Source organism: Vidua macroura, chromosome 23, assembly GCF_024509145.1.
Source record: "Vidua macroura isolate BioBank_ID:100142 chromosome 23, ASM2450914v1, whole genome shotgun sequence".
Classification (NCBI taxonomy): Eukaryota; Metazoa; Chordata; class Aves; order Passeriformes; family Viduidae; genus Vidua; species Vidua macroura.
This window is the reverse complement of record NC_071593.1, coordinates 2,367,479-2,389,451: the sequence shown is the minus strand read 5'-3', so window position 1 is coordinate 2,389,451 and position 21,973 is coordinate 2,367,479. Positions and strand designations below refer to the sequence as shown.

At 54.6% G+C, this 21,973-nt stretch overlaps 1 protein-coding gene across 3 annotated transcripts in view; it reads right to left on the bottom strand.

The window, feature by feature from the left end:
- Positions 1 to 21,973, bottom strand: part of FBXO42 (F-box protein 42) — a 45,219-nt gene that overhangs the window by 8,651 nt on the left and 14,595 nt on the right. For 2 of the 3 annotated variants that reach the window (XM_053997553.1, XM_053997554.1), the window contains exons 2-4: positions 20,622 to 20,891; positions 18,258 to 18,374; positions 13,103 to 13,237 (exon numbers count right to left, since the gene is read on the bottom strand). In XM_053997553.1, coding sequence (XP_053853528.1) covers positions 13,103 to 13,237; positions 18,258 to 18,374; positions 20,622 to 20,874 — 505 coding nt within the window. In that variant the 5' untranslated portion in view covers positions 20,875 to 20,891. Of the gene's footprint in view, positions 1 to 13,102; positions 13,238 to 18,257; positions 18,375 to 20,621; positions 20,892 to 21,973 lie in introns of those variants that run through there. The other variant, XM_053997555.1, reaches the window with a different exon arrangement.

Genomic DNA, 21,973 nt, shown 5'->3' with positions numbered 1-21,973 from the left:
GCCCTTCAAAGACTCCCAGGAACATACAGGATCCTCTCTGGGATCGCACATGGATCGGGCTGAGGAGCCATCAGAACTTCATTAATGAATTGTACTGGTTCCCACTGGCCCCAGTGGGGAAAATGCTGCGATCCCGAGCTCCTCACCCCAGTAACACCACCCAGCCCAACATCCAGGCTATCCTTCCATAGCATCATCCAGGTTATCCCTCCACAACACCACCCAGCCCAACATCCAGGCTATCCTTCCATAACATCATCCAGGTTATCCCTCCATAACACCACTCAGCTCAATATCCAGGCTATCCCTGCATAACACTGCCCAGCCCAACATCCAGGTTATCTTTCCTGGGGATAAAGGTTAGAACAGGCTGAGGGTGTAGCACAGTTCACTCCTCCTAAGCACAGCAGGCTCCATCCCTGCACAGCTGACGCTGTTCTTTTGGCTGGGATGAGGAGCTAAAAGCTGGGCTGCGCTATTTTTTTCCCAGCTGATGGATTTTCCTGGCTTGCAAAGCCAAAACACCAACCAACCAAAGATCTCCGGCTTCCACAGATGTTTGGAAAAGAAATGCCAGCCTCTGATCGCTCCCAACACGAGCTCTGGCTGTTTTATCTGTGTTGGATCTGTCCTTATAAGCAGTTTTTAAAGCCCAGTTATCCAGCCCTCTAAAGCCACCGGAGCCGCACACGCGTAGATTAACGGGAACAAAAGAAAAGCCTGGCTCGAAGGGCATTGGGACACAGAGTGCCAGACCAGCCTTTTACCTCTGGAAGGGGCAGTCCTGAGAGACTCCAAAAACCAGCTGGAGTGGGGAAGAGCAATGATCACCCCGTGGTTATCTGCTGGGATTGCCCAGGTGGAAGGATCAGCTTGTGGGTCTGCACTGACCCGGGGGAAGGGAACACATGGAAAGAGTTGTGACGGGGGATCGGTACTGAGGAGCTTTAATTCTGGGGAAGGATGGGAGGAGAGCTGCAGCCAGGAACTGTTTTTGCTGGATCTGGTGGATCCTGCAGGGAGCTGACTCCCACCATCGCGGCCGATCAGGTTTCCACGGAACACCCGGATAACCACAGCCATGTGTCCCATCTCAAACCTGAGAAATTAAAGGGAGCTGCTCCAACAACCCATGGAATTCAAGGTGCAAAGGAATTCAAGCTCCCAGGTTCAAATGCCACCTGCAATCTGCACTCCAGAGGTACAGGAAACCATCCCTGGGAAGGGCTCAGGGCTGTCCTTTCTCAAGAATCCTGGAATGGTTTGGGTGGAGGGACCTTAAAGCTCATCCCATTCCACCCCTGCCATGGGCAGGGAAACTTCCACTATTCCAGAATGCTCCCAGCCCTATCCAGCCTGGCCTTGGACACTTCTTCCCAAGGCAGGATGGTGCCTGTTTTGCACTCTGAGTTGTCCCAAATTGGATCCAGCCCTGCCCACCATGAGTTTTGTGTTTCCATGCTCAGGGCAGCAGCAGAGCCACATCCAGGGGCTGGTTTTCAGTCTGGCTTTTAGGCTGGAGCTGGATTTTCAAATCCCAGTTTCCAACCTGGAACTCTCATCCATCCCAGACGAGGGATGGCCCCGACTACATCCCATCCCACAGAGTTCCATCCCAAACTTGTGTGACAGCGTGAAATCCCCAAATCCTTCCCCTTCAACCAGAAGCAAAACCAGAGAAGGAAAAAACCAATAAATCCCTCTGCTTCCCAGGCCAGCAGTCAGCAGATTCATCCAGATCCCTGCCAGGTTTCCCAAAGGGAAGAGGACAAGCTGGTGAGCAGCAGTCCAGAAGCCAGAAGAGGATGAGCATCCCAGCAATCCCAGCACTAGCACTGGATTGGGGAGATGTGAAAGGAGCAATCCTATGGGAAGAGCAGACATCCCTGTTGCACACCCACTCATTCACGAAGTCAAACCCAACACTGAGCACTCTGCTCAGCTGGCTTAGCTCCAGCATTTGACATTCACCTGGTTTTAACCCCAAAATGTCTAAAACAGAGCACTGGGATTACGAACTGGGATCTAGACTAGTTCTGATCAGGTCTGCCTAAACCTTAGAGCCTCTAAAATCCACAGAAGTATCATCTTCTGTTACCAAAACCACAGGCAATTTAGTGTTCCCTTCCAGAAAAACCCCAAATTCCATGCTGGGAAGCAGACAGGAATTCAGCGTTGCAGGAGTCCTAAGGAAAAACCAAACAAATCTCTGCTGATTTGTCTCCTCAGCAGAGAGACAAAACCTCTGCAGACACAAATAACCTCCTGGGAAGGAAGCGGGGGAATATCCCGAGTTTATGTGCAATTTTGGGGGGCAGGTCAGCAACCCCCTGATGTTGACATGCAGACAGAATTCCCAGTGTGGGATTTCCACCCTGCAGTGACTCGAGACTGTGGTACAAGCCCAGTCAAACCCTGGTGTGGAAGCAAAGTTTGGTTTCTCGCAATCCCTGGGAGGTGCAGGCAGAAGCCCCGGGGAGGATCAGTCACCTCCACGCTGTTGCAAGGTGCCCGTGGGTATTTTTTTAACCCCGGCATTTTTGAGGTGCTGCCACTCCGATAAAGCCGTGGAGAAGGAGAGGCAATGCCCTCTGAACCCCGTGCAACTGGATTTACTGAGTCACTCTGTGCTAATGCCTGGCAAAAATGTCCTCATGCAGCATTGAGCAAACAATGCTGAGATAACCGCGCCAGAACGCCGCGGGCTCGGCCTCTTATCTCCCAACAGCCCCGGATGGGATCGCTGCAATTCCTGCCGCAAATTCCTGCAGCTGCACTGCAGGAGAGGCTTTACTGGGATACACCCTGCCCCTCTCCCTGGCAGCAGCACCCCAAGGTGCCGGGAGCTCCGCGGGGTGAGGTCACCCTCCACAACCATCCTTTGGGAAAGGCAGATTTGGCCCCACATGGGGAGCTGCTCTTGCAAAAGCCGCTGTTCCCTCTCTCCGTGGGCGGAATCCCCAGCATCTACCTCGCCCTGGTAAAAACACACTGGTGTTTTTGTTCCCCCTGAAGTGACGCTGCCCTGCAGACTTCTCCAGTGATTTCACAGCCTGACACCTTCCCAAAATCAGCCCCTGTGCAATTGAAGAGCTCAGCGCTCCCAGAAAGGGCTGAGTGGCTCCCGCCGCTCGCGTTCCCTGCAGGAGGCAAGGGAAGAGCTGGGAATTGGGCTCGGGCTGCTCAGCCCCGAGGAGGGGGTAATTGCAGGGCAGGGGGGTGGGACAGCGGGGCTGTGTCCAGCCCTGCTGAGCTCCGCACTTTTCGCTCCCGGATCGTTTCCCACAGCACGAGGGAGGTGCCCCAGCCTTGGAGAATCTCAAAATGAGTGGTGTTCCAGGAAATGGCTGCTGTGTAATTTGGTGAGGTTACAGCTACCACGGGTCTCCAAACCTCAACTATCCTCTAAAGAGCACCCTGTAGGCACAGCCAGAGAATCTCAGGATGATTTGGGATGGAAGGGACCTTAAATCTCGTCCTATTCAAACCCCTGCCATGGGCAGGGACACCTTCCACTTGACCAGGTTGCTCCAAGCCCTGTCCAGCCTGGCCTTGGACACTTTTGGGGATGGGGAATCCACAACCCTTCTGGATGCAGTCAGAGGGAGAAAGTGCAAAAAGCCTGGGAAGAGCCAGGACTTTGCTGTTCCCAGTATTTGCTGCAAGGACAACAGTTAATTCACTGAAACCCCAGCATCTTCCCGCTGCAATTTCCAGCACAGGAAGGGAAATTCAGTGCAGCTCTCCACACTCCCCTCCCTTGCTGTCTCCCCCTTCACTCCCATTTTCAACCCATTGGTTCCTGAACTTTGCTCCCTCCAAGCCAGGGAAGCACTTTTCTCCTGCATTCCAGTAATTCCAGCCCTGAACGCCAAACTCCTGAATATTTCATGGCAGGAACCAAAATCCACCTTTGGACTGCAGGCAAGCATGAGCGAGGGCTCCATCATTTTGCATGCCTGCTCCATTCTCCAGGAGTTTTACAGCAGATGCTTTGGGGAAAGATTACAATCAGGCTACGGAGCGCCGGGATGCGAGAGGCTTGGAAGGCACACGGTGCTGGGTGCGGATTACACTGCCCCAGGAATGCTCCATCCCGAGGATTACACACGTAATCCTGCTGGATTGAGTCCTCCAGGCAAAGGCTGGGCTGCCTTGGAAGGAGCTCCTGCCGATAGATGTCAGCACAGCCTGCCCGAAATTCCCAGGAGGACCTTTCCTTCCCAGCTGACAGTGCAGCGGGGTTTATCCCGCTGACCCCACACTGGACAGGGAGCTACCTGCCCAGGAGGGAAGGCCTGTCAGAGACCCAGGAAAGCAGAATAATTGGGTGTGAAATGATCAGGGAATTTGTGTCCAGGGAAATCATCACCCCTGGGTGCCTCCCACGCCTCGGGAAGGAGGGATCGGCTCCCTCTGGGGTGCAACACATTCATGAGATGTGAGACACCACCAGTGTCAACAACCCCGTGTGTGGCTCCGGGCTTTTGAGCCTTTTTCCTGAAAAGGAAATAAATTGGAGATGCTTTGTCTGAGCCACAGTTCGCAAATTCCTCGGCTCCAACCAAACTCGGACAAGCGAGAAATTAAATTCTCTGCAGGGTTGGGAAATCAAATGCCAGGAAAAAAGAAAAAAAAATCCTGATAGAATAAAACACTCTTAGAAAATCCAGCCTAACTTCTGCCTAGGTTAAAGGGATGACAGTCTTGCACTTTGGGATCATTAAAATGCAAATTGTTCTCCAAGTGCTAGCTTTCCAAGGTGGAAGAGAGAGTAGCAGGTACTACTACTATTACTACTACTACTACTACTACCTGCTACTTCTACTACTAGGAGGGATTCCTGCTCAACCCTGCAAGTGTCCAAGGCCAGGCGGGACAGGGCTTGAAGCACCCTGGGATAGTGGAAGGTGTTCCTGCCAGTAGAACAAGGTGAGATCCCAAAACTGTACTGAGGGAAGAGGGAATCCAGAGGAACTGAGGGAAAAGGGAATCCAGATCCCCACTCCAGCATCCACTTCCCTTCGAGCTGCTGCTCTCCCAGCCCCCTCAGCCCTTCCCTCTGTTCCCTTCCCACAGGACTCCTGCCACGTCAGGCTGAGCTGTCCGGGCAGGGCAGGAGGGCATCCGCAGGCTGAGGGATCATTCCCTGAGGGAGAGCCACAGCCGGCCGCTGCCTCCCTGCCCTGCTGCCCAGGGCAGCCCAGCCCCGCTCCCAGGAGCCCATTTCCCACAGCAGGGAATGCTTTTCCCCCACGTTTTGCCCACGGGTAAAATCTGGCTGAACTTCCAAGTCCTGCAGTGCAGGGAGAGCATGGAATGGAACAGGGGAAGTGCTTTGGCCTGCTGGGGTAAAACCCCTGTGCCAGCCCCGCGGCAGCTCCCCCGACAGAGCCAGCCCTGCTCCTGGGCACATTCCCACCTCCCTGGGCGGGTGATCCATGGCTCCTTCAAAGCCATTCCCGGTTGCCTCGGGCACTGCATTCCTGGAGGCCCAGGCACACCTCAGTGGAATGGCTGAGCTGCCTCTGCCCCTCGCCGGCAGCTCCGAGAGCAGAGAGGGGACACGGGGTGACTCGGTGACCTTGGCGGACACTGGGAGCGCTGGAAAAGCCGTGGGAACACGGCATTGATAAGGATAAGCCGCTGCCAGCTGGAGGGAGGGGCAGGATGCAGCCAGGTAGGGTCGGGGGGAGGGAGGAATGTGGGAATCCCACATTTCAGATGTAGGGTTCAGGACCGGGAGGCACAGGGATGTTTTCCCCTGGCGGTGGTGATCCTCACCCATTCCCCATCCCACTGACCAGTCACCCCGCTGGGCTCTCCAAGCACGTGCCTTTGTTTGCAGGGAGCAGATCCCCAGGCAGGGGAGGGATGCCAGACAGGGATCTTTTGGCTTTTCCTGCCTGGTTCAGTGATGGGCCCTGGGGGATAAATCCCTGCAAACAGCTCACCACGCGCTCAGTTTGCTCGTGGGTTTTGTACCTGCACTCCCTGGGACTGATCCGTGCCAGGCATGGTGGGGTGGCCATCCAAGGATGGATGCCAGTGGAATGTGGTTTGGATCCAGACAACAAAAACCTTCCAGAGGATGAACACAGCCAGCAATGCCACGAGCTGCAGAAGGACAGAGCCTGGCAAATCAAAGGGAGGGGAGGTGTGTGCTGTAAACCTAAACCATGGATTAATCTCCTGGAAACCAGCAGCACCTTCCCAACCAGGTGTCAGCTGACACAGAAAAAAAAATCAAAAAGCCATCACTTGATCTGGGTTGACTTTTCATCTCTTGCCCTTGAGATATTTCATATTGAACACCACAAATTCCATTAGAGGCCTTCTGCAAAACCAGCCAGGCAAAGAGAGGAACAGAGGAACAAATGAACGTCAGATGGATCCAGGGGCTGGGAACAGCCCTGCTCCCACCCTGGAGCTGCCAGGCCACCCTCTGCAAGGGCAGGAATGAAGTCCAAACTCTATATCCAGGGATACTGCTGGAGAGTTTGTTTGTCAAAGGCTTGGCAGAAGTGGTCACTCATCTCCTTGTAAAACTGGGAGTCCAAAAAAGGAGGAAAACAATCAATATGCTTAAACTGGAGAAAGCAATACCAAGCAACCTGTGCTGGGAAAGCCTCTGCCCCAAAGGGCATGGGACAAAGCCTGGAAAGTCCTGGTTCTGTTCCAGAAGGACAGAAGTGAGGGGTGGGATAAAGAAGAAATGAGGGGTGGCATAAGCAAGAAATGAGGGCTGTGATAAGGAAGAAATGAAGTGTGTGTAAGGAAGATTTTAGGTGTGTGATCAGGAGGAAACTGGGTGTGTGAAAAGGAAGAAATCAGGGGCAGGATAAGGAAGCTCCAGGCAGGAGGTTCACAGGATTAAAGCTTAGCTTGAAAAAGGTGTCAAGTCACTCTGAGCTTGAGGACTCCAAGAGCCTTTGGATGGTGGTGGGAAAGCCACAGATTTTTGGAGGATAACATGGAATGTTTCAGCTCTGCAGAGGCAGGAGCGGGCCCTACTGCCACCAAACTCAAAGGGCAAGGAGGAAAAAAACACCCAGATCAGGAAAAGAGATGGAAAAAGCTTTCCTCTCTTCCAGGCTCACCAAGACTGCTCACAGCACGAAGGATTTCCATCCAGGCCACTAACCTGCTCCACTTTGCAGGCTCAGGCACTCAGCCATAATTAGGGAGGTTGTTCTGTGCCAGGAATCAGCTCCTGGATCCCTCGGGCTCCTGGGAGGCCAACAGGGACACATGGCTGGGGGCCTCAAGGTGATCCTGAGCCTTTCATAAAACTGAGCTTTGCTGTCAGTCACACGGGGCCGTGGGGCACCACGGAGTGAGCTCAGAGGTCAGGGAGACACCAAGAGTATTCTGCAGACAGAGTTTTGGTCAGGTCAGGATTTTGGGGGGTTTTAATGCCCAAAGCAAGGCTGTGCCTGGGATCCCTGTGAGGGAAGTGACTGCAAGGGGAACAGAGCTGCAGTTTGGGGTGAGGGCAGAGCACCTCAGTTACTGCTCTGCAGGAAAAAACTCCCAGACTCCCTGAGGTTGGAAAAGCCCCCCAGGACCATCGAGTCCAACCTGTGCCCAATGCTTTCCTTGTCACCCAGCCCAGTGAGTGCCACGTCCAGCCCTTCCTTGGACACCTCCAAACCTCCCTGGGCAGCCCCTGCCAAGGCCTGAGCACCCTTTCCATGGGGAAATTCCTCCTGGTGTCCACTCTGAGTCTTCTCTGGCCCAGCCTGAGGCCGTTCCCTCTGCTCCTGTCCCTGTTCCCTGGGAGCAGAGCCCGACCCCCCCTGGCTGTCCCCTCCTGTCAGGAGCTGTGCAGAGCCAGAAGGGCCCCCTTGAGCCTCCTCTTCTCTAGGCTGAGCCCCTTTTCTGCTCACTCAGCTGCTCCTGGTGCTCCAGCCCCTTCCCAGCTCTGATCCCTTCCCTGGACATGCTCCAGCCCCTCCAGGTCCTTCCTGAACTGAGGGGCCCAGGACTGGACACAGCTGATGCAAAACATGACCCTGAACTGAATGAGCTGCACAGTCTGCAGTCACAGAGGGTTTAAATCAACACGTGAGGAGTTCCCCACTATTCCCACACCTCTGATTATTCCTCAGATTCCCCCTGAGCCCTTGGACAGCCCTGCTCCTGTCCCAGTGGGATTCATTCCCTGAGTGCCAAGTGTGGCTCTGGTTTGTGGCCGTGCATAGCTGGATCCAGTGGGATCCTGTGAGATCCTCTGGGATCCTGTGGGATCCAGCACCACCCCCCTCCTCGGGAAGCCCACTCAGTCCTTTCCCCGTGTCTCCTTCAGCTCCACAAATCTCCCAGAGCTGAGGAGATCCCAACCGAGGAATTCAGCACCGTGAAACTCCAGCGACTATTTGGAAATCTGTTTTGAAAACTTGCCGCTGTTTTCTAGAAGGGGCAGATGAAAACAAGGCTGGGCTGTTTAGCTCGGAGCAAGGTTTTTGCACAGCTTTGTCAAGGCCAAACCTCTCTGCTCCACGAGCGACGGGGAGGTTTCTCCACCAGGACCACATCTGACACCAGGAGTCTCTGCCGAGCCTCTCCTGCCTCCTTGGGGCTGTTGCTTTTGTTGACACAACACCATCAAAGGCACATTCCCCTCAGTCACAAAGGGAAACTGATCCTCCCACTCCGGGCACGGAGGGGGCTGGGGGAAGAGCTGAGCCACGAGGAGCTGCTGGCAGAGGGGTTTTACTGCGTCCTGCTAAGGCCACCCAGGAGGTTTAGGCACAAACTCCAGGCTGGAGCAGGAGGGAGGATCTGCCATAGCCCGAGAACAGAGGGATCAAAGCCTCACACGGAGGGGTACTGCCTCCAAGCCCGGTTTGATCCCGAAGTCCTGAGGAAGATGAGAAGCTTTCCCTCTCCCCAGGGTGACCGCAGGGGACAGGAAACACCAGGAACAGGTCCTGGGGAGGTGCCCGTGCCGGGGCAGCATGGCCCAGGGCAGCAGCAGCTGGATTCTCCTCCCAGCAACAGGAAAAGTGGAGCCTCGGGGCTCCTGAACCCCTGTGGGATCAGAGAGGGATATCCCAGCCTGGCAGAGGGAAACCACACAGGGACAGGAGGGACAGGGCCCTTCCCAGCCCTCCTGCCTGCCCAGCTGGGAGCAGAAGGGGGATGAGAAAACAGACCCGAGAGGAGGATGTGCATATCCTACAGGAATGCCTCTCCCTGCAAAGCCCTGGTCGTTCCAGCACCATCCCTGGCTTTACAAACACGACAGGCTCAGTTTCAAAGGGAAAAGCTCTTCACCTCTGTGCCATGAGCCCCTGGGAGAGCAGAGTTCCTGGCCTTTTCCTCCCTAATTCAAAAAGGCACTTTCTGGTGTGGTTCTGGCCGAGAGAGGCCAAGTGCAGGACTCTGAGGAACTGGAACCAAGGATGCCAGGAGGGACAAAGCCTGCAGGGACACAGCCTGGAACAGCCCAGGTGGGGCAGCAGGAGCCTGCCCAGGGACCCTCCCTGTTCTGCCTGTGAGTTGTCCCTGCAGGATGTGTGGACAGGAGGCTCAAATGGTGCCAAAGTTCCTGGGGCTCCTCTGGGAGCCTCCAGCAGCTTTCCTTGCACAGGGAGGGGTGGGAGCTCACCAGGAGAGTTACACAGACCTGCATGGGAGCAGGACAAACCCTCCTTGCCAGCAGGGCAGCAGATCCAGGGATGAATCCAAGCATCAGCAAAGGCCTCACCACAACCCCCTGCAGCTCCCATGGCATGAAGTCATGGAATCATGGAGTGCTTTGGGTTGGAAGGGCCCTTAAAGCCCACCCAGTCCCAGCCCCACCATGGGCAGGGACACCTCCCACAGTCCTAGGGTGCTCCAAACCCTGTCCAGCCTGGCCTTGGACACTTCCAGTCTGTGCCAGGGCCTCATCCCCCTCACAGGGAACAATTCCTTCCCAATATCCCATCTGACCCTGCCCTCTGGCATTCCAGGCCCTTGTCCAAAGTCCATCTCCAGCATTCTTGGAGCCCCTCCAGGTACTGAATGTCCTGCAACTCTCTGTTTCAAATGAGGTTTGGTTTCTTTCCTGACTGTTCAGCCCATTTTTGGGGAGCACCAGGGACTCTCACCACTGAAACCAGTGTGCTCCAGCTGGACTCAACAGGAGTGGGGCCTCACCCTGGCCTCCAGCTGGATAAACAGATTCCAGAATAAACCACCCCCAGCCCTCCATCAGGATGCCCTGAGCACAGATGGGCTCAAATTCCAACAACTGCCCAGGTAAATTGTGCAAATGAGGGCAAAGAAAGCACCCCCACCACATGGAAAAGGTCTCTGCTTGCCAGAGACCACCTACCCTGGGACAGCACTGCAGCATCCCACACGTGGGGCTGGTAATTATCCTGCTCCTGCTCCAGCAGATCCTGCGTGGGATGGGAAGGGTGGGAGCAGCTCCACAATGGCCAGGAGAGCTCCAGGGAGAAGAGCTGGGAGGCACCTTCTGAAAATAGAGATCCTGCTGCCTGCCACCCTCCTTTCCAGAGCTTCCAATCCCACCAAAAGCTCTCCAGAAGAGCCAGGCACCAACTCTCTTGTGCTGCTCCAGCCCCATCAGTCACACGTCAAAGCCATTGTTTCAGATCTAAGCAAAAAAATACTTTGAAACCTCAAAAATTAGGGTTTTTTGAAGTAATTATCTCCCTCCTCCGTCTCTGAGACGAAAGAAACCCAGGCCAATTATTTCTTTGAAGGCTAAATATTTACTCCCAGATGAAGCAGCTTGGGCTGGAGGGGAATTATCCAGCTCTGATGTCATCTCATGCCTGGGAGCCAGAAAACTCGGATGAAAACAGGTAGGAACAAACAGCAGCAACAACAACAACAAAAGGGTGTCTTCTCCTGGAAAAGCCTCTCAGGAAGGGATGAAGACATTGTGCTCCCATTCCCTGCCCGGGGCTCGTTAAATAAGATGCTTAACAAGGGCACACGTGGAGTGTGAGGGAACCTCTCTGAGCAAGACTGGCCTTGGGAAAGAGCCAGGGTCTCATCCCATAGTTCTGGAGTCTGTGGGGCAGGTGTGGGAACTCCTCCACAGCAATTAGCCTGCACACACAATGAGTGGTAATCAATCAATGTCAACTCTTCGGTTTTTCTTTTAAAAAGCCCTCTCCTGCCTTATTTACATCCCAGCATTTCAAAGCTCTGCCCCCTCCAGCCGCTCTCCTTTCCCAGGCAGGCGGTGCCACCCCCAGTTCGGGGCATCCAAAGGAAGAGCGGGAGCTGTGGGATCCCACCGGGGTTGACTCATCCCTTTGGAAAAGCAGGAACCAGAGCACTCCCCGGGCCCAGCCTCCAGTTTCAGCTGTGATCCCATCTCGCCCATGACAGGGTGCAGGAACATCTCCTCGGGGGATCTTCCCGTGGGACCGAGCCCTGCCAGGCATTCCCACAGGAGCCGTTCTTCGGGAGCGCCGGGCTCTGTGTGCCTGGCACTGGGGACAGGAAAGAGCTCCCCGGGCTGCAGGAATCCGTGCCCTGGGGCAGGGAGAGCTCTGCAGAGCCCAGGAGCTGTGCATCCTCCCCTCTCCAGCCCCAGCAGGGCAGGATGGATGGCAGGAGCCCCTTTGGAGGGCTGGGGTTCATTTTCCCTGTTTAAATCCACAACTCCCTAATTCTTCCCTTGTGGGAGTCCCACAGGGGCTGTGTGCACAAAACCAGAGCACGAAGGAAGTGTGGGTGGATGTCCAAGCACCAAGGGAGGTGTTCACAGCTGGAAATTCCCAGGTGATACCAACACTTGGGACTTGTCCCCAGTCCCTCTCCAGCTCTCCTGGAGCCCCTTCAGGCACTGGAAGGGGCTCTGAGGTCACCCTGGATCCTTCTCTTCTCCAGGTGAACACCCCCAGGTTTCCCATCTCCCTCTATATCCTTCTCCACCTCTATCTCCTTATTCCCTGGATTTTGGAGTACTTCAAGTGCCAGAAAAGAAAATACTTTATAAACAATATCTGAGCAGTCCACAATACTTGGGGCACATGACAGGGAATTCTGTTCCCAACAAGGAATGCTGGTGGATGTTGAGCTCCTTTTCTCCTTCCTCCTCCTGCCAAAACAGCTGCTCTAACACTGCATTCTCCCCTCTGCCCCAAGAGCTTCCCCCAATTCTTCTGCTTTCCTCAAAGTTATTTTAGTGGAATTCAGAAATTAAAAGGAAAAAACCAAACTGTTGTGGGTGACATTTCCAGCACAAAAACCAGTGTGGGAAATCATCTGTGGTGTTTTCCTGCCCGGCTGAGGGTGCCTGGACAGCAGGAATGAACCTGCTTTCCCACGCTCTCCCACCTGCATGGGCTTGTCTGCTCCACCCACCAAAATAACTGGAGTGGGAGCCACTGGAATGAGCAAAGAAAATCTCAGCTTTGGGACAATGACTCTCACCATGGAATCACGGAATGGAACCTTAAACACACCCAGTGCCACCCCCTGCCACAGGCAGGGACACCTTCACTATCTCAGGGTGCTCCAGCCTGGCCTTGGACTCTCCCAGGAAACCAGGGGCAGCCACAGCTGCTCTGGGCACCCTGTGCCAGGGCCTGCCCACCCTCACAGCCAGGAATTCCTTCCCCATCTCCCATCCATCCCTGCCCTCTGGCAGTGGAAGCCATTCCCTGTGTCCTGTCCCTCCAGCCCTTGTCCCCAGTCCCTCTCCAGCTCTGCTGGAGCCCCTTTAGGCCCTGGAAAAGGCTCTGAGCTCTCCTTGGAGCCTTCTCCTCTCCAGGCTGAACAATCCTGATTTTCTCAGCCTTCCTCAGGTTGAACAATCATCACATCTTAGCCTACTGCAGCACGAACAATTCCAACTCTCTCAGCCTTTCCCAGGCTGAACAATCCTGATTTTCTCAGCCTTATCACCGCAGGCTCTGGTGGCTGCAGGGAATGTCCCTCACCCTGCATGACAGGGACCTGCTGCTCCCCAAAAACACCCCCAAGGCGGGGCTGAGGACTGAGACTCTGCCACAAGCCCCACATCTCCCTGGGATGCAGCCCAATCCCGGTGGGATAAGCTCAGACATCCAGAACCACGAGCCCGAGCCGTGGGGAGGAGGGAGGGGCGTGGGGGAGCTCCCGGGCTCACCTGAGGCCAGGGGCCGGATCCACTCCTTGCTGTTGAGGTCCAGTCTCCAGAGGTCGTTGAAGGCGGCGTTGCAGCTGCTCTGGGTGCAGCCCCCAAACACGTACATGGACTGGTTGGGGTCGTAGTAACACGCACCTGTGAGAGAGCACAGCCCTGTCACTGCTGTGACCACAGCCCTGTCACTGCTGTCCCCACAGCCCTGTCACTGCCCTGTGACCACAGCCCTGTCACTGCTGTCCCCACAGCCCTGTCACTGCTGTGACCACAGCCCTGTCACTGCTGTCCCCACAGCCCTGTCACTGCTGTGACCACAGCCCTGTCACTGCTGTCCCCACAGCACTGTCACTGCCCTGTGACCACAGCCCTGTCACTGCTGTCCCCACAGCACTGTCACTGCTGTCCCCACAGCCCTGTCACTGCTGTCCCCACAGCCCTCTCACTGCCCTGTGACCACAGCCCTGTCACTGCTGTCCCCACAGCCCTGTCACTGCCCTGTGCCCCACAGCCCTGTCACTGCTGTCCCCACAGCCCTGTCACTGCCCTGTGCCCCACAGCCTGTCACTGCTGTCCCCACAGCACTGTCACTGCCCTGTGTCCCACCCCCAGGCCAGGCCCTTTCCTCCCTGGAGAACAGCAGCCAGGCTGCCCCAGCTCCCCAGAACCACAGGACACCCCTGAGCAGAGTGAAGCTCCAGCAAGAACCTTCCCAAGAGGATTATCCCTCAGGCAGAGCTACTCCTCAAAGTGCAGAGAAAACTGCCTTAGAGGCCTGTAATTAATGAGCTTAGCTGTGATTAAGGCACTGAGCTCCCTGACCTGCCCTGAGCTGGATCACACAGCTCACAGACCCCTCTGTGCACCCAGCCCTGGGCTTTGTTCTCTCTTCAGGATTTCACCCCATCTCATTTAAATGTCCCACTAAAACTCAGGATCAATCACGGGCATTCCCTCTGCTCCCCATGGGGAAGGATGAGGCAGCCAGGTGGGGAACAGGGAGGGAATACCACGTTTGACAACTCCTCCAAGATACCCAAGAGCTTTTGGCCCCAAAAAAGCTCTGCAGCAAAACAAAACCCATGGAAGTGTCTGACTTTGGCAGGGAGTGTCTGCAGCAGCCAGGTACCTCTGGCAAGAGGGAACTGAGAGATGGAGCAGGGAGGGCTTGCTCAGCTTGTCTGCCTTAGAGGCTGGGCAGAATTCCGGGTTTCCTGTAAAATTCCATGTGGAATAACATTCCCAACAAGGAATGCTTCCCCAGCAAAATCACTGAGATTATGCTCTCCTACTTCTTTTAAGAGTAATTTTAAGCTGCTGAAGATAAGGAAGGCAGAGCAGCTTGAGAAAAAAAAAAAAAAAGGAAAACCCAGGAAAAAGCAAGCACAAAGAAAAGTGGAGTTTATTCCAGCTTGTGGGAATTCCACAGTGGGATTGCGGGGGCTGCTCTGTGCAGGGTCAGGAGCTGGACTTGGATGATCCTTGTGGATCCAGCTCAGGATATTCTGGGATTCCATGATATGTTTATATATAGTTTATACCAGGTGTAGAACAAATCAGGGGGAAATTGTGCATGTCCCTGATGGTTTTAGGGTTTCTTTGGGTGGAAAACACTGAATGGATTTAGTTGGGGTTTTTTTATGTCTCAGCAAAATTCAGTGACCCCCAGAGTTTCAGCACTGCAGAAGTGGCTTATCTTTGGAAAGGAACCAGGAATTCTGGTGTTTGAAGACACTGATGCTCAGGAAGAGCAGAGGTTCTGGTTCTGAGCACACTCCTGACTCCTCTGTCCTGAGCAAGAGATTTTCACCCGGAGCAGCCGACAGCCAGAGCAGAGCTGACTGGGGAGGGACAACCAAATGGAAAGCACATTCCCTTCACCATAAACAAGAGCATGGACTTCTGAAACTCAGAGAACATTAAATAAATTCACCCATCCAAGTTCAAGGGCTGTATTTCCCACTGGAGAGATGGGAAGGAGCTGGCTGGGCTGTCAATCCCATTCCCACATGGATTGGAGGGTGACAGCCTTTGGTATTGGCCTTGGACACTGTCAGGGATCCAGGGGCAGCCACAGCTGCTGTGCCAGGGCCAGCTCACCCTCACAGGGAACAATTCCTGCCCAATATCCCATCCATCCTGCCAGTGGGAGCCATTCCCTGTGTCCTGTCCCTCCAGCCCTTGTCCCCAGTCCCTCTCCAGCTCTTCTGGAGCCCCTTTAGGCCCTGAAAGGGTCTCTGAGGTCTCCCTGGAGCCTTCTCCAGGTGAATAGCCCCATGTTTCCCATCTCTTTCTATCTCCATCTCCACCTCTATCTCCTCACTCTCTAAAATGCCATTGTCCTGCTCCTTGCAGCGCAGGGCCTGGGTGCAGCCAAAAATCCGGGGATATTGAGCAAGGCTGGGTGCTGGGAGGAGCTGCAGCTCTGCTCCAGGAGCAGCCCATCCTGTAAAACAAACATTCCAGCTCTCACCGCTCCCAACGGTTCGTCAAACCCACAAATTGCTGTAATTACTCATCCCGGTGGTGCCACCAACCCCAGGCTCCTTGGAAACAAAAACAATAAATCAGTGCTTAAAATTAGTCACTCCTCCAGCAAAGGATCAATATCCCTGGCAGAAGGGTCGGCATTCCTTTGCTGCTTTTCCGTTTCTGCATTCCTGAGCCTCCTGACATCTTTTTCCGACTGCGGGCAGTGATTTCACCCTGTGACTCATCGCCCTGCTGTGACCTCGCAGGTTCATACATAAAACAGCTCAGTGACTCCTGCAAACATCATCCAAAAAACCCCAAACACGGGGGATTTCTGCCCCTAAAACCCAGCATGATTGATGTTTCATGTCCTGCAGTTTTGCAGCCTTTGGAAAAGCGACAGCCCATCCACAGTTTGCTCTCAGCGGTGTGATCCCTGCCAGGCACTCCCTCCCCAGGGCAGCTCCTTCCATTCACTATTCCTTATCAAGCACTTCTGCCATTCCTCCCTTCAGGACTGAGAGCAGACAGGTTGACTTCCAGCTGCTTAGAATTCCCCTCCTTAGCCGTTTGTGCTCCCTGTGAGAACTTCTGGGATAGTTCTAATAATTCCTGGAAGCGAGAGCGAGCCCCAGACAGAGCTTTGATAGCAGCACTGACTCGTGCCTGGGCGGTGACGTCTTCCCACAAAAAAACAGCAAATCACTCATCCCTCAAGAAGGGCTTTGTGAGTCCTGCCTGCTCCCTCCCCACTGCCCAAAATCCTGTTCCCTCCACCTCAGCTCACCGTCATCCCTTGGGATTTTAGGTGACGGTTCAGAGTTTGACTTTCCGGAACTGACGATTTGTAGCTCGGCTTTAACGCTGGAATCTCGCCCGCAGGCACGGAATGCTGCTGCAGGGAAAGCAGAGGCTGCAGATTTGGGCAGCTGCTCACAAACCAATCCGTTTAAGTCAGCAAACAAATTAATCCAGATTAGCTTTGTGCCCACAAAGTGCATTAATAACGCTGCCGTGGCCACCGGGGCCGGGCAGAGCCGGGGCCCTGTCACCGAGCGAGGCTAATACGGATTACACGCTCCGAGGGCAGTGGATTTAGGGAGACAACTCACTTTGCAGCCAGGAAGCCCGTGGTAGGCAGCAGGATAAAGGAAAGAGCGCTCTGAGCCTTTTCCAGGCAATTTCTAGCTGGCCTGAGCACCCAGCAGTCGCAAAAACTGCTAAAATTGAAGGGAAATACACGCAAATGTGAAGCCGTTAATAAGCACTTCACTAACGTTGCTAAAAATGAGCTGTGAACTGCGGAGCCTTTTCATCCTTCAGGAAGGCGAGGGTATCTCGGCAGAGCACAATGACTTCACCAGAGCTCCCCGCAGCGTCTCCCGGGCTTGTCTTGGCAGGAGGCAGCGTCGCGGCTGCCTCATAAATTATTGCTTGGGAAGATGAAAATGTGATGCCTGCTGCTCTTGGAATGGCAGGGCTTGCACCGTGTTTATCTTCCCTCAGAAAAATGCAATTTGCTTCCTGGAAGAGCTGTCCCCCAGAGGGCTCAGACCCCGTGCTGAAGTCACAGGAAGGAATTTTTTTTTGTTGGAGCCGAGGCAGCTCAATGCTACTGCACTCCAAAGAACAGGGTTTATTTCAATAACTTTCCCTCAAAGGCACTGTGTTTAGGTATCTTTTATCCTCTGTTCTTTTCCAGAATCTTGGAAGCAGGGGAAGAATTCACCCAAACATTGAGTGGTGCTGTTGACTGAATCGCTCCCTTCTGTCAGCAAATCCACCTGCAGCTCTGCTCGACTTGAGCCCAGCACACTGCACAATTCCCAGTTTTCCTCACAGATGTAGAGGACCTGTGCGAGCAGCTGGTGCACATCCCTGAGTGCTGCACGTTCCAAAACCCACTGGCTTTGCTGGGAATGACTCCAGTCCAGGGGCTGAGGGAGGGGTTGCTGGGGAGGACGCAAAGCTCGGGCCCAAATCCTGGGGATAACTCTGGGTGTCTCAGGACATGAAGGACACTGAGGGGCTGGAGCGTGTCCAGAGATGGGAATGGAGCTGGAGAAGGGGCTGGAGCCCCAAGAGAGGCTGAGGGGGCTGGGAAAGGGTCTCAGCCAGGAGAAAAGGAAGCTCAGGGGGGACCTTGTGGCTCTGCACAACTCCTGACAGGAGGGGACAGCCGGGGGGGGTCGGGCTCTGCTCCAGGGAACAGGGAAGGGACAAGGCAAGGGCAACAGCCCCAGGCTGTGCCAGGGGAGATTTAGGCTGGATATTGTGAAAAACCATTCATGGAATAGGGGTCAGGCACTGGCACAGACTGCCCAGGGCAGTGCTGGAGTTGCCATCCCTGGATGTGGCACTTGGGGACACATTTTGGTCAAGGGCTGACTCCATGATCTGGGAGAGTTTTCCAGCCTGGGGAGCTGCAGAAAGATCCCTGCACAACCAGAAAGCCACAATCCCACCCCCCTTCCACTCCATCAACATTTCCTAGGACCAACGAGTCCACCATGACCAGCAGCTCCCAAATCCCTGCTCTTGTGCCGAGTGTTGGCACAGCCGTGGGTTGAACACTGGCGGCGATGGGCACGTGTGGCACTGCCAGCCCCGAGGGAGGCACGTGTGGCACTGCCAGCCCCCAGGAATGGCACTTCCAGCCCCTGAGGGAGGACATTCCTGGGATACTCACTGTGTGAGAAGCGCTGGGTGATGGGGGTGCCGGGGTAGGGGTAAGTGCGGCTCTCCCACTGGATGTTCCCTTCCTGCACTGCCTTGATAAAGCCGTGGTAGCACTGATGGGCCACACCTGGGGAGAGAACAACACTGTCAGCAAGGCTGGGAACAAACTGTGCCTGCACGGGGACAGCTGCAAACCCCTGTGTTTGGGTTAGAAACACGCTGGGAATGCAGGGGATTAAAGGAATAAAGACAAGGGAACTCTGCAAATGGGGAAGTCAGCAGCGTGCACCGGCTGGGTCATGACATCCCGGCAGCTCCGGCTCGGGAAGCAGAGCCTTTGGGAAAGGAAGGAAGCACTGGGATGCTTTGGAGAGCTTGTGTTCAGCCCTCTGTGCTGCACCCTTGTTCCCTCAGCACACCCCGAGGGGCAGCTTCCCTTCCCTCGAGGAAGCTCAGTGCAATAATCAATTTTTAAGAGTGTGAATGCAGCTACTGGCCAGGGATCTGAACAAAGTCGGAAAGGAGATATCAGTGATAAAAATCAGCAGGGATGCTCCAAGACTGCCACTAATTCTGTGTGAGGGTGCTGGGAGGGGCCAGAGGCCGCTCCCTGAGGAGACAAAAGGGTCTGGAGAAGGTTTCTGGCAGCAGCAGCAGCTCAGCAGACACTTGGTGGCACCTGCACTGAGGATGCCACAACCTGCCAAGAGTTCTTCCCCAAGCCCTGTGCCAGGAACACCCCCAGCAAGAAATCCCACTCCGGGATATAAAGCAGGAAGGGTTTTTTTAAATAAAAAAATAAAGCCTGGAGTCCTCTAGGAGCTGATCCCTGAGAGTCACACGGGAAAGGGAATGTGAGCTCCAGCAGTGCACGGCAGATGTATCCTGGCAAACAGGAAAAATTAACCAGGAGAACACGAATCAATTGTTTACCTCGAGTGACCTCTCTGGGCACAGCTCACAGGTGGTGGTTCCAGACCTTTTTTTGGCTGGAATTGCCCCAGAAGGGCCCAGCTGCCCAGCACCACTTGTCCCCTGAGAGGTGACACAGCCCAAAGCCATGCTGTGCCCCTGGCTGCTCATCCCTGGGCTCCAGGGATGTTTCCCACATCCCTTTGGGGTGAATCCCAGGTGTTTGTCCATCCCAGCTGCATCCCTTGCAGGCCACTCCAGGAAACAGCCAAGCAGCCACTTGGGGCTGCAGCACTTGGAAAAGGCCCTTCCCCAGGGCTGTGGGCAGCTGCTGCCCCAAAAGGATGCACAAAAAGAGTTCTTTTGGGCCACGGTCCCTGCTGGGGTAGCTGTGGTTTTTTAACCCCCAGCCTGTTCAGCTCTGGGCAAAGTGGGAAATGCCTGGAATCCTTCAGATGAGAAGTCCATAAATGAGCCATCACCCCACAATCTGCCAAGGGCATTCCTCACCTGACACCCACTCCTGTTTCCCAGAAGGAACACATTCCCATTGTGCAGCAACCTGTCCCATTCCCTAGGATTGAACTGCTCTCCTCTGAAACTCCTTGTTTTTAAATAAAGCTCGTGATTAAAGCATGCACCCAACAGAATCATACCAGAAATCACCCAGTGTATTAAAATAAAATGAAGCAGGAGGTTCTGCTTGTATCCTTGTCCAAATTTTCCCTCCTTATTTGCTGTATCATATTTCTCCAGCATTAAAATACCCCCACGAGGCTCTGGAATGAATGTGCGGAGGCAAAGGAAGGATCTGTGTCTCTGGGCTACTCTTCCAGGAAGCTGGAATATGCACATCTCTACTCATGCAGATTTTATATTGCACTTATCTCCAGCAGAGCTGTAAGAACCAGAGCCAGGGCTGTTGAAAGCAGCAGCTTTGGGAATGTTAATTACTGAGCAAGACACAAACGAAGCGCAATTAAAGCCACATCAGCCATGGGACACTGGCAGGGGCTCTGGGGAGAAGGCTGCAATCCAAGTTCACCAGTGCAGCACTGGGAGCACCCAAAGGCAGCAAAGGAGCTGCTCTGTCATGGGGCTTGGGCTTTGTTTTAGTTTGGGCTGGAAGGGACCTCAAAACTCATCCAGCTCCAACCTCTGCCAAGGGTGGGACCTTCCACTACCCCAGACCACTGCAAGCCCTGTCCAGTCTGGCCTTGGACACTTCCAGGATGGGAATTCATGGCCTCTCTGGGTTTTCTACACTGAGAGAGGCTGAGGGGTTCAATTCTGCACAGCTACAGGGCCTCTTTGAGCAAAGCCAGGGACCCCATGGCTGTTAGGATTTCTCTAGGATTTCGCAGAAGCCAGATTTCAGAGTTTGAGGGGAAAACAAGAGGCAAAGGTAAAAGAGATCTGGGTTCCAAGCCCCACAGTTAGACACTGCTGCCATCACTTGTACCTTTGATCAGTCGATACCACTGTTTGCAGACAAGGGCGGCGGTTTTGTGCTCCTGGTAGGGAGAGAGGAAGGACAGGATGTATTCCAAAACCTCTTCTGGCAGCTCCAGCATTGATCTGGAGCTGGGCCTGGGCTCCTCCACCTCCAGCTCGGCGTGGGGCTCATCCTCCTGCTCCATCGTCCCTTCCACCGCGGCGTCCTCTGGATCCACGGCCATGAACCCGTCATCGTCACTGTCCGAGGAGCTGGCCATGGCATCCCACGTCACAGCTGGGAAAGGGACAATGGGGAGGTCACAGGGAGCACCAGGAACGCACCGAGAGGTGTGTGACACACCAGAGGGCTCTGGCACAGCAATCACCGAGTGCAGGATGTGGTTTTGCAGTTTTGCAGCAGCTGAGGGTTTAGGAACGGCTTTCCCAGCTCACTCCATCTCTCCCCACCCTGCTGCTGCCTCCAGTGGGAAGCAGAGAGCCAAAGCCAAACCCCTGGAGCTGCTGCTCCCTCGCTGGGCACGAGGAGACATCGCCCTGCCCTGCCCTGCACCGTGGGGCCCGGCTGGGATGGGGAAAGGATCCCTGTGGAATCTCACCCGAGGTGAGACAGGATCACAGTGACATTTACAGTCCCTCCGCCCTGTGGAACCTGTTCCACCAGCGAGGCTGTTTTAGCCCAAACAACTCCTTGTGGGGGAAAAATGCCCTGCCTCGTTTTCACCACCCTTTTCCTTTTATTTGTGAAATACTTGCACACAGCCCTGGCTGGCAGTAGGTGAAGAAAGCAAATCCCCCCGGGATTTACTGCTGGGAAGGCTGGGATAGCAGAGGTTGTATCTCCAGCTATTCCCAGCATCCCAAGTGTAAGGTGACACCTCGACGACAGAAAAGTATCATGACATAAATCCACCTTAACAAGGGGCTGTGTCCAGTTTGGGCACCTGGCACCGTGTGAGGTTAAATCCATGCCTGCCACAGCAAGGCAAACCCCTGGGCTCCATTTCCAGGAAGCAGCCAGCCTATCTTGAGCAGAGCAGCAGCACTTTTCCCTCCCAAGGTGGCTGAGTGGAGACCAAGGGAGCAGCTGCTCCCTGAGTGCTCCTGGATCCATAGCCCAAACCACAGTAACAGCTCCCAGGGATGACACGGGGCTTTCTTTTCCAGAAATTCCCTTTTTATCCTTTCCTAGCACGAGGAAAGCACCCAAACCAGTGTGAGCTCCCTGTTCTTGCATCACTCAGCCTGGGTTCCTCACAAGTCCACAAGGCAGAGGCTGCCCAGCCACCTCCAGCCCTGAACTGACCAGGATTATTGGAGGCAGATCCACACAGTCCATAGGATAAATCCAACCTGCAG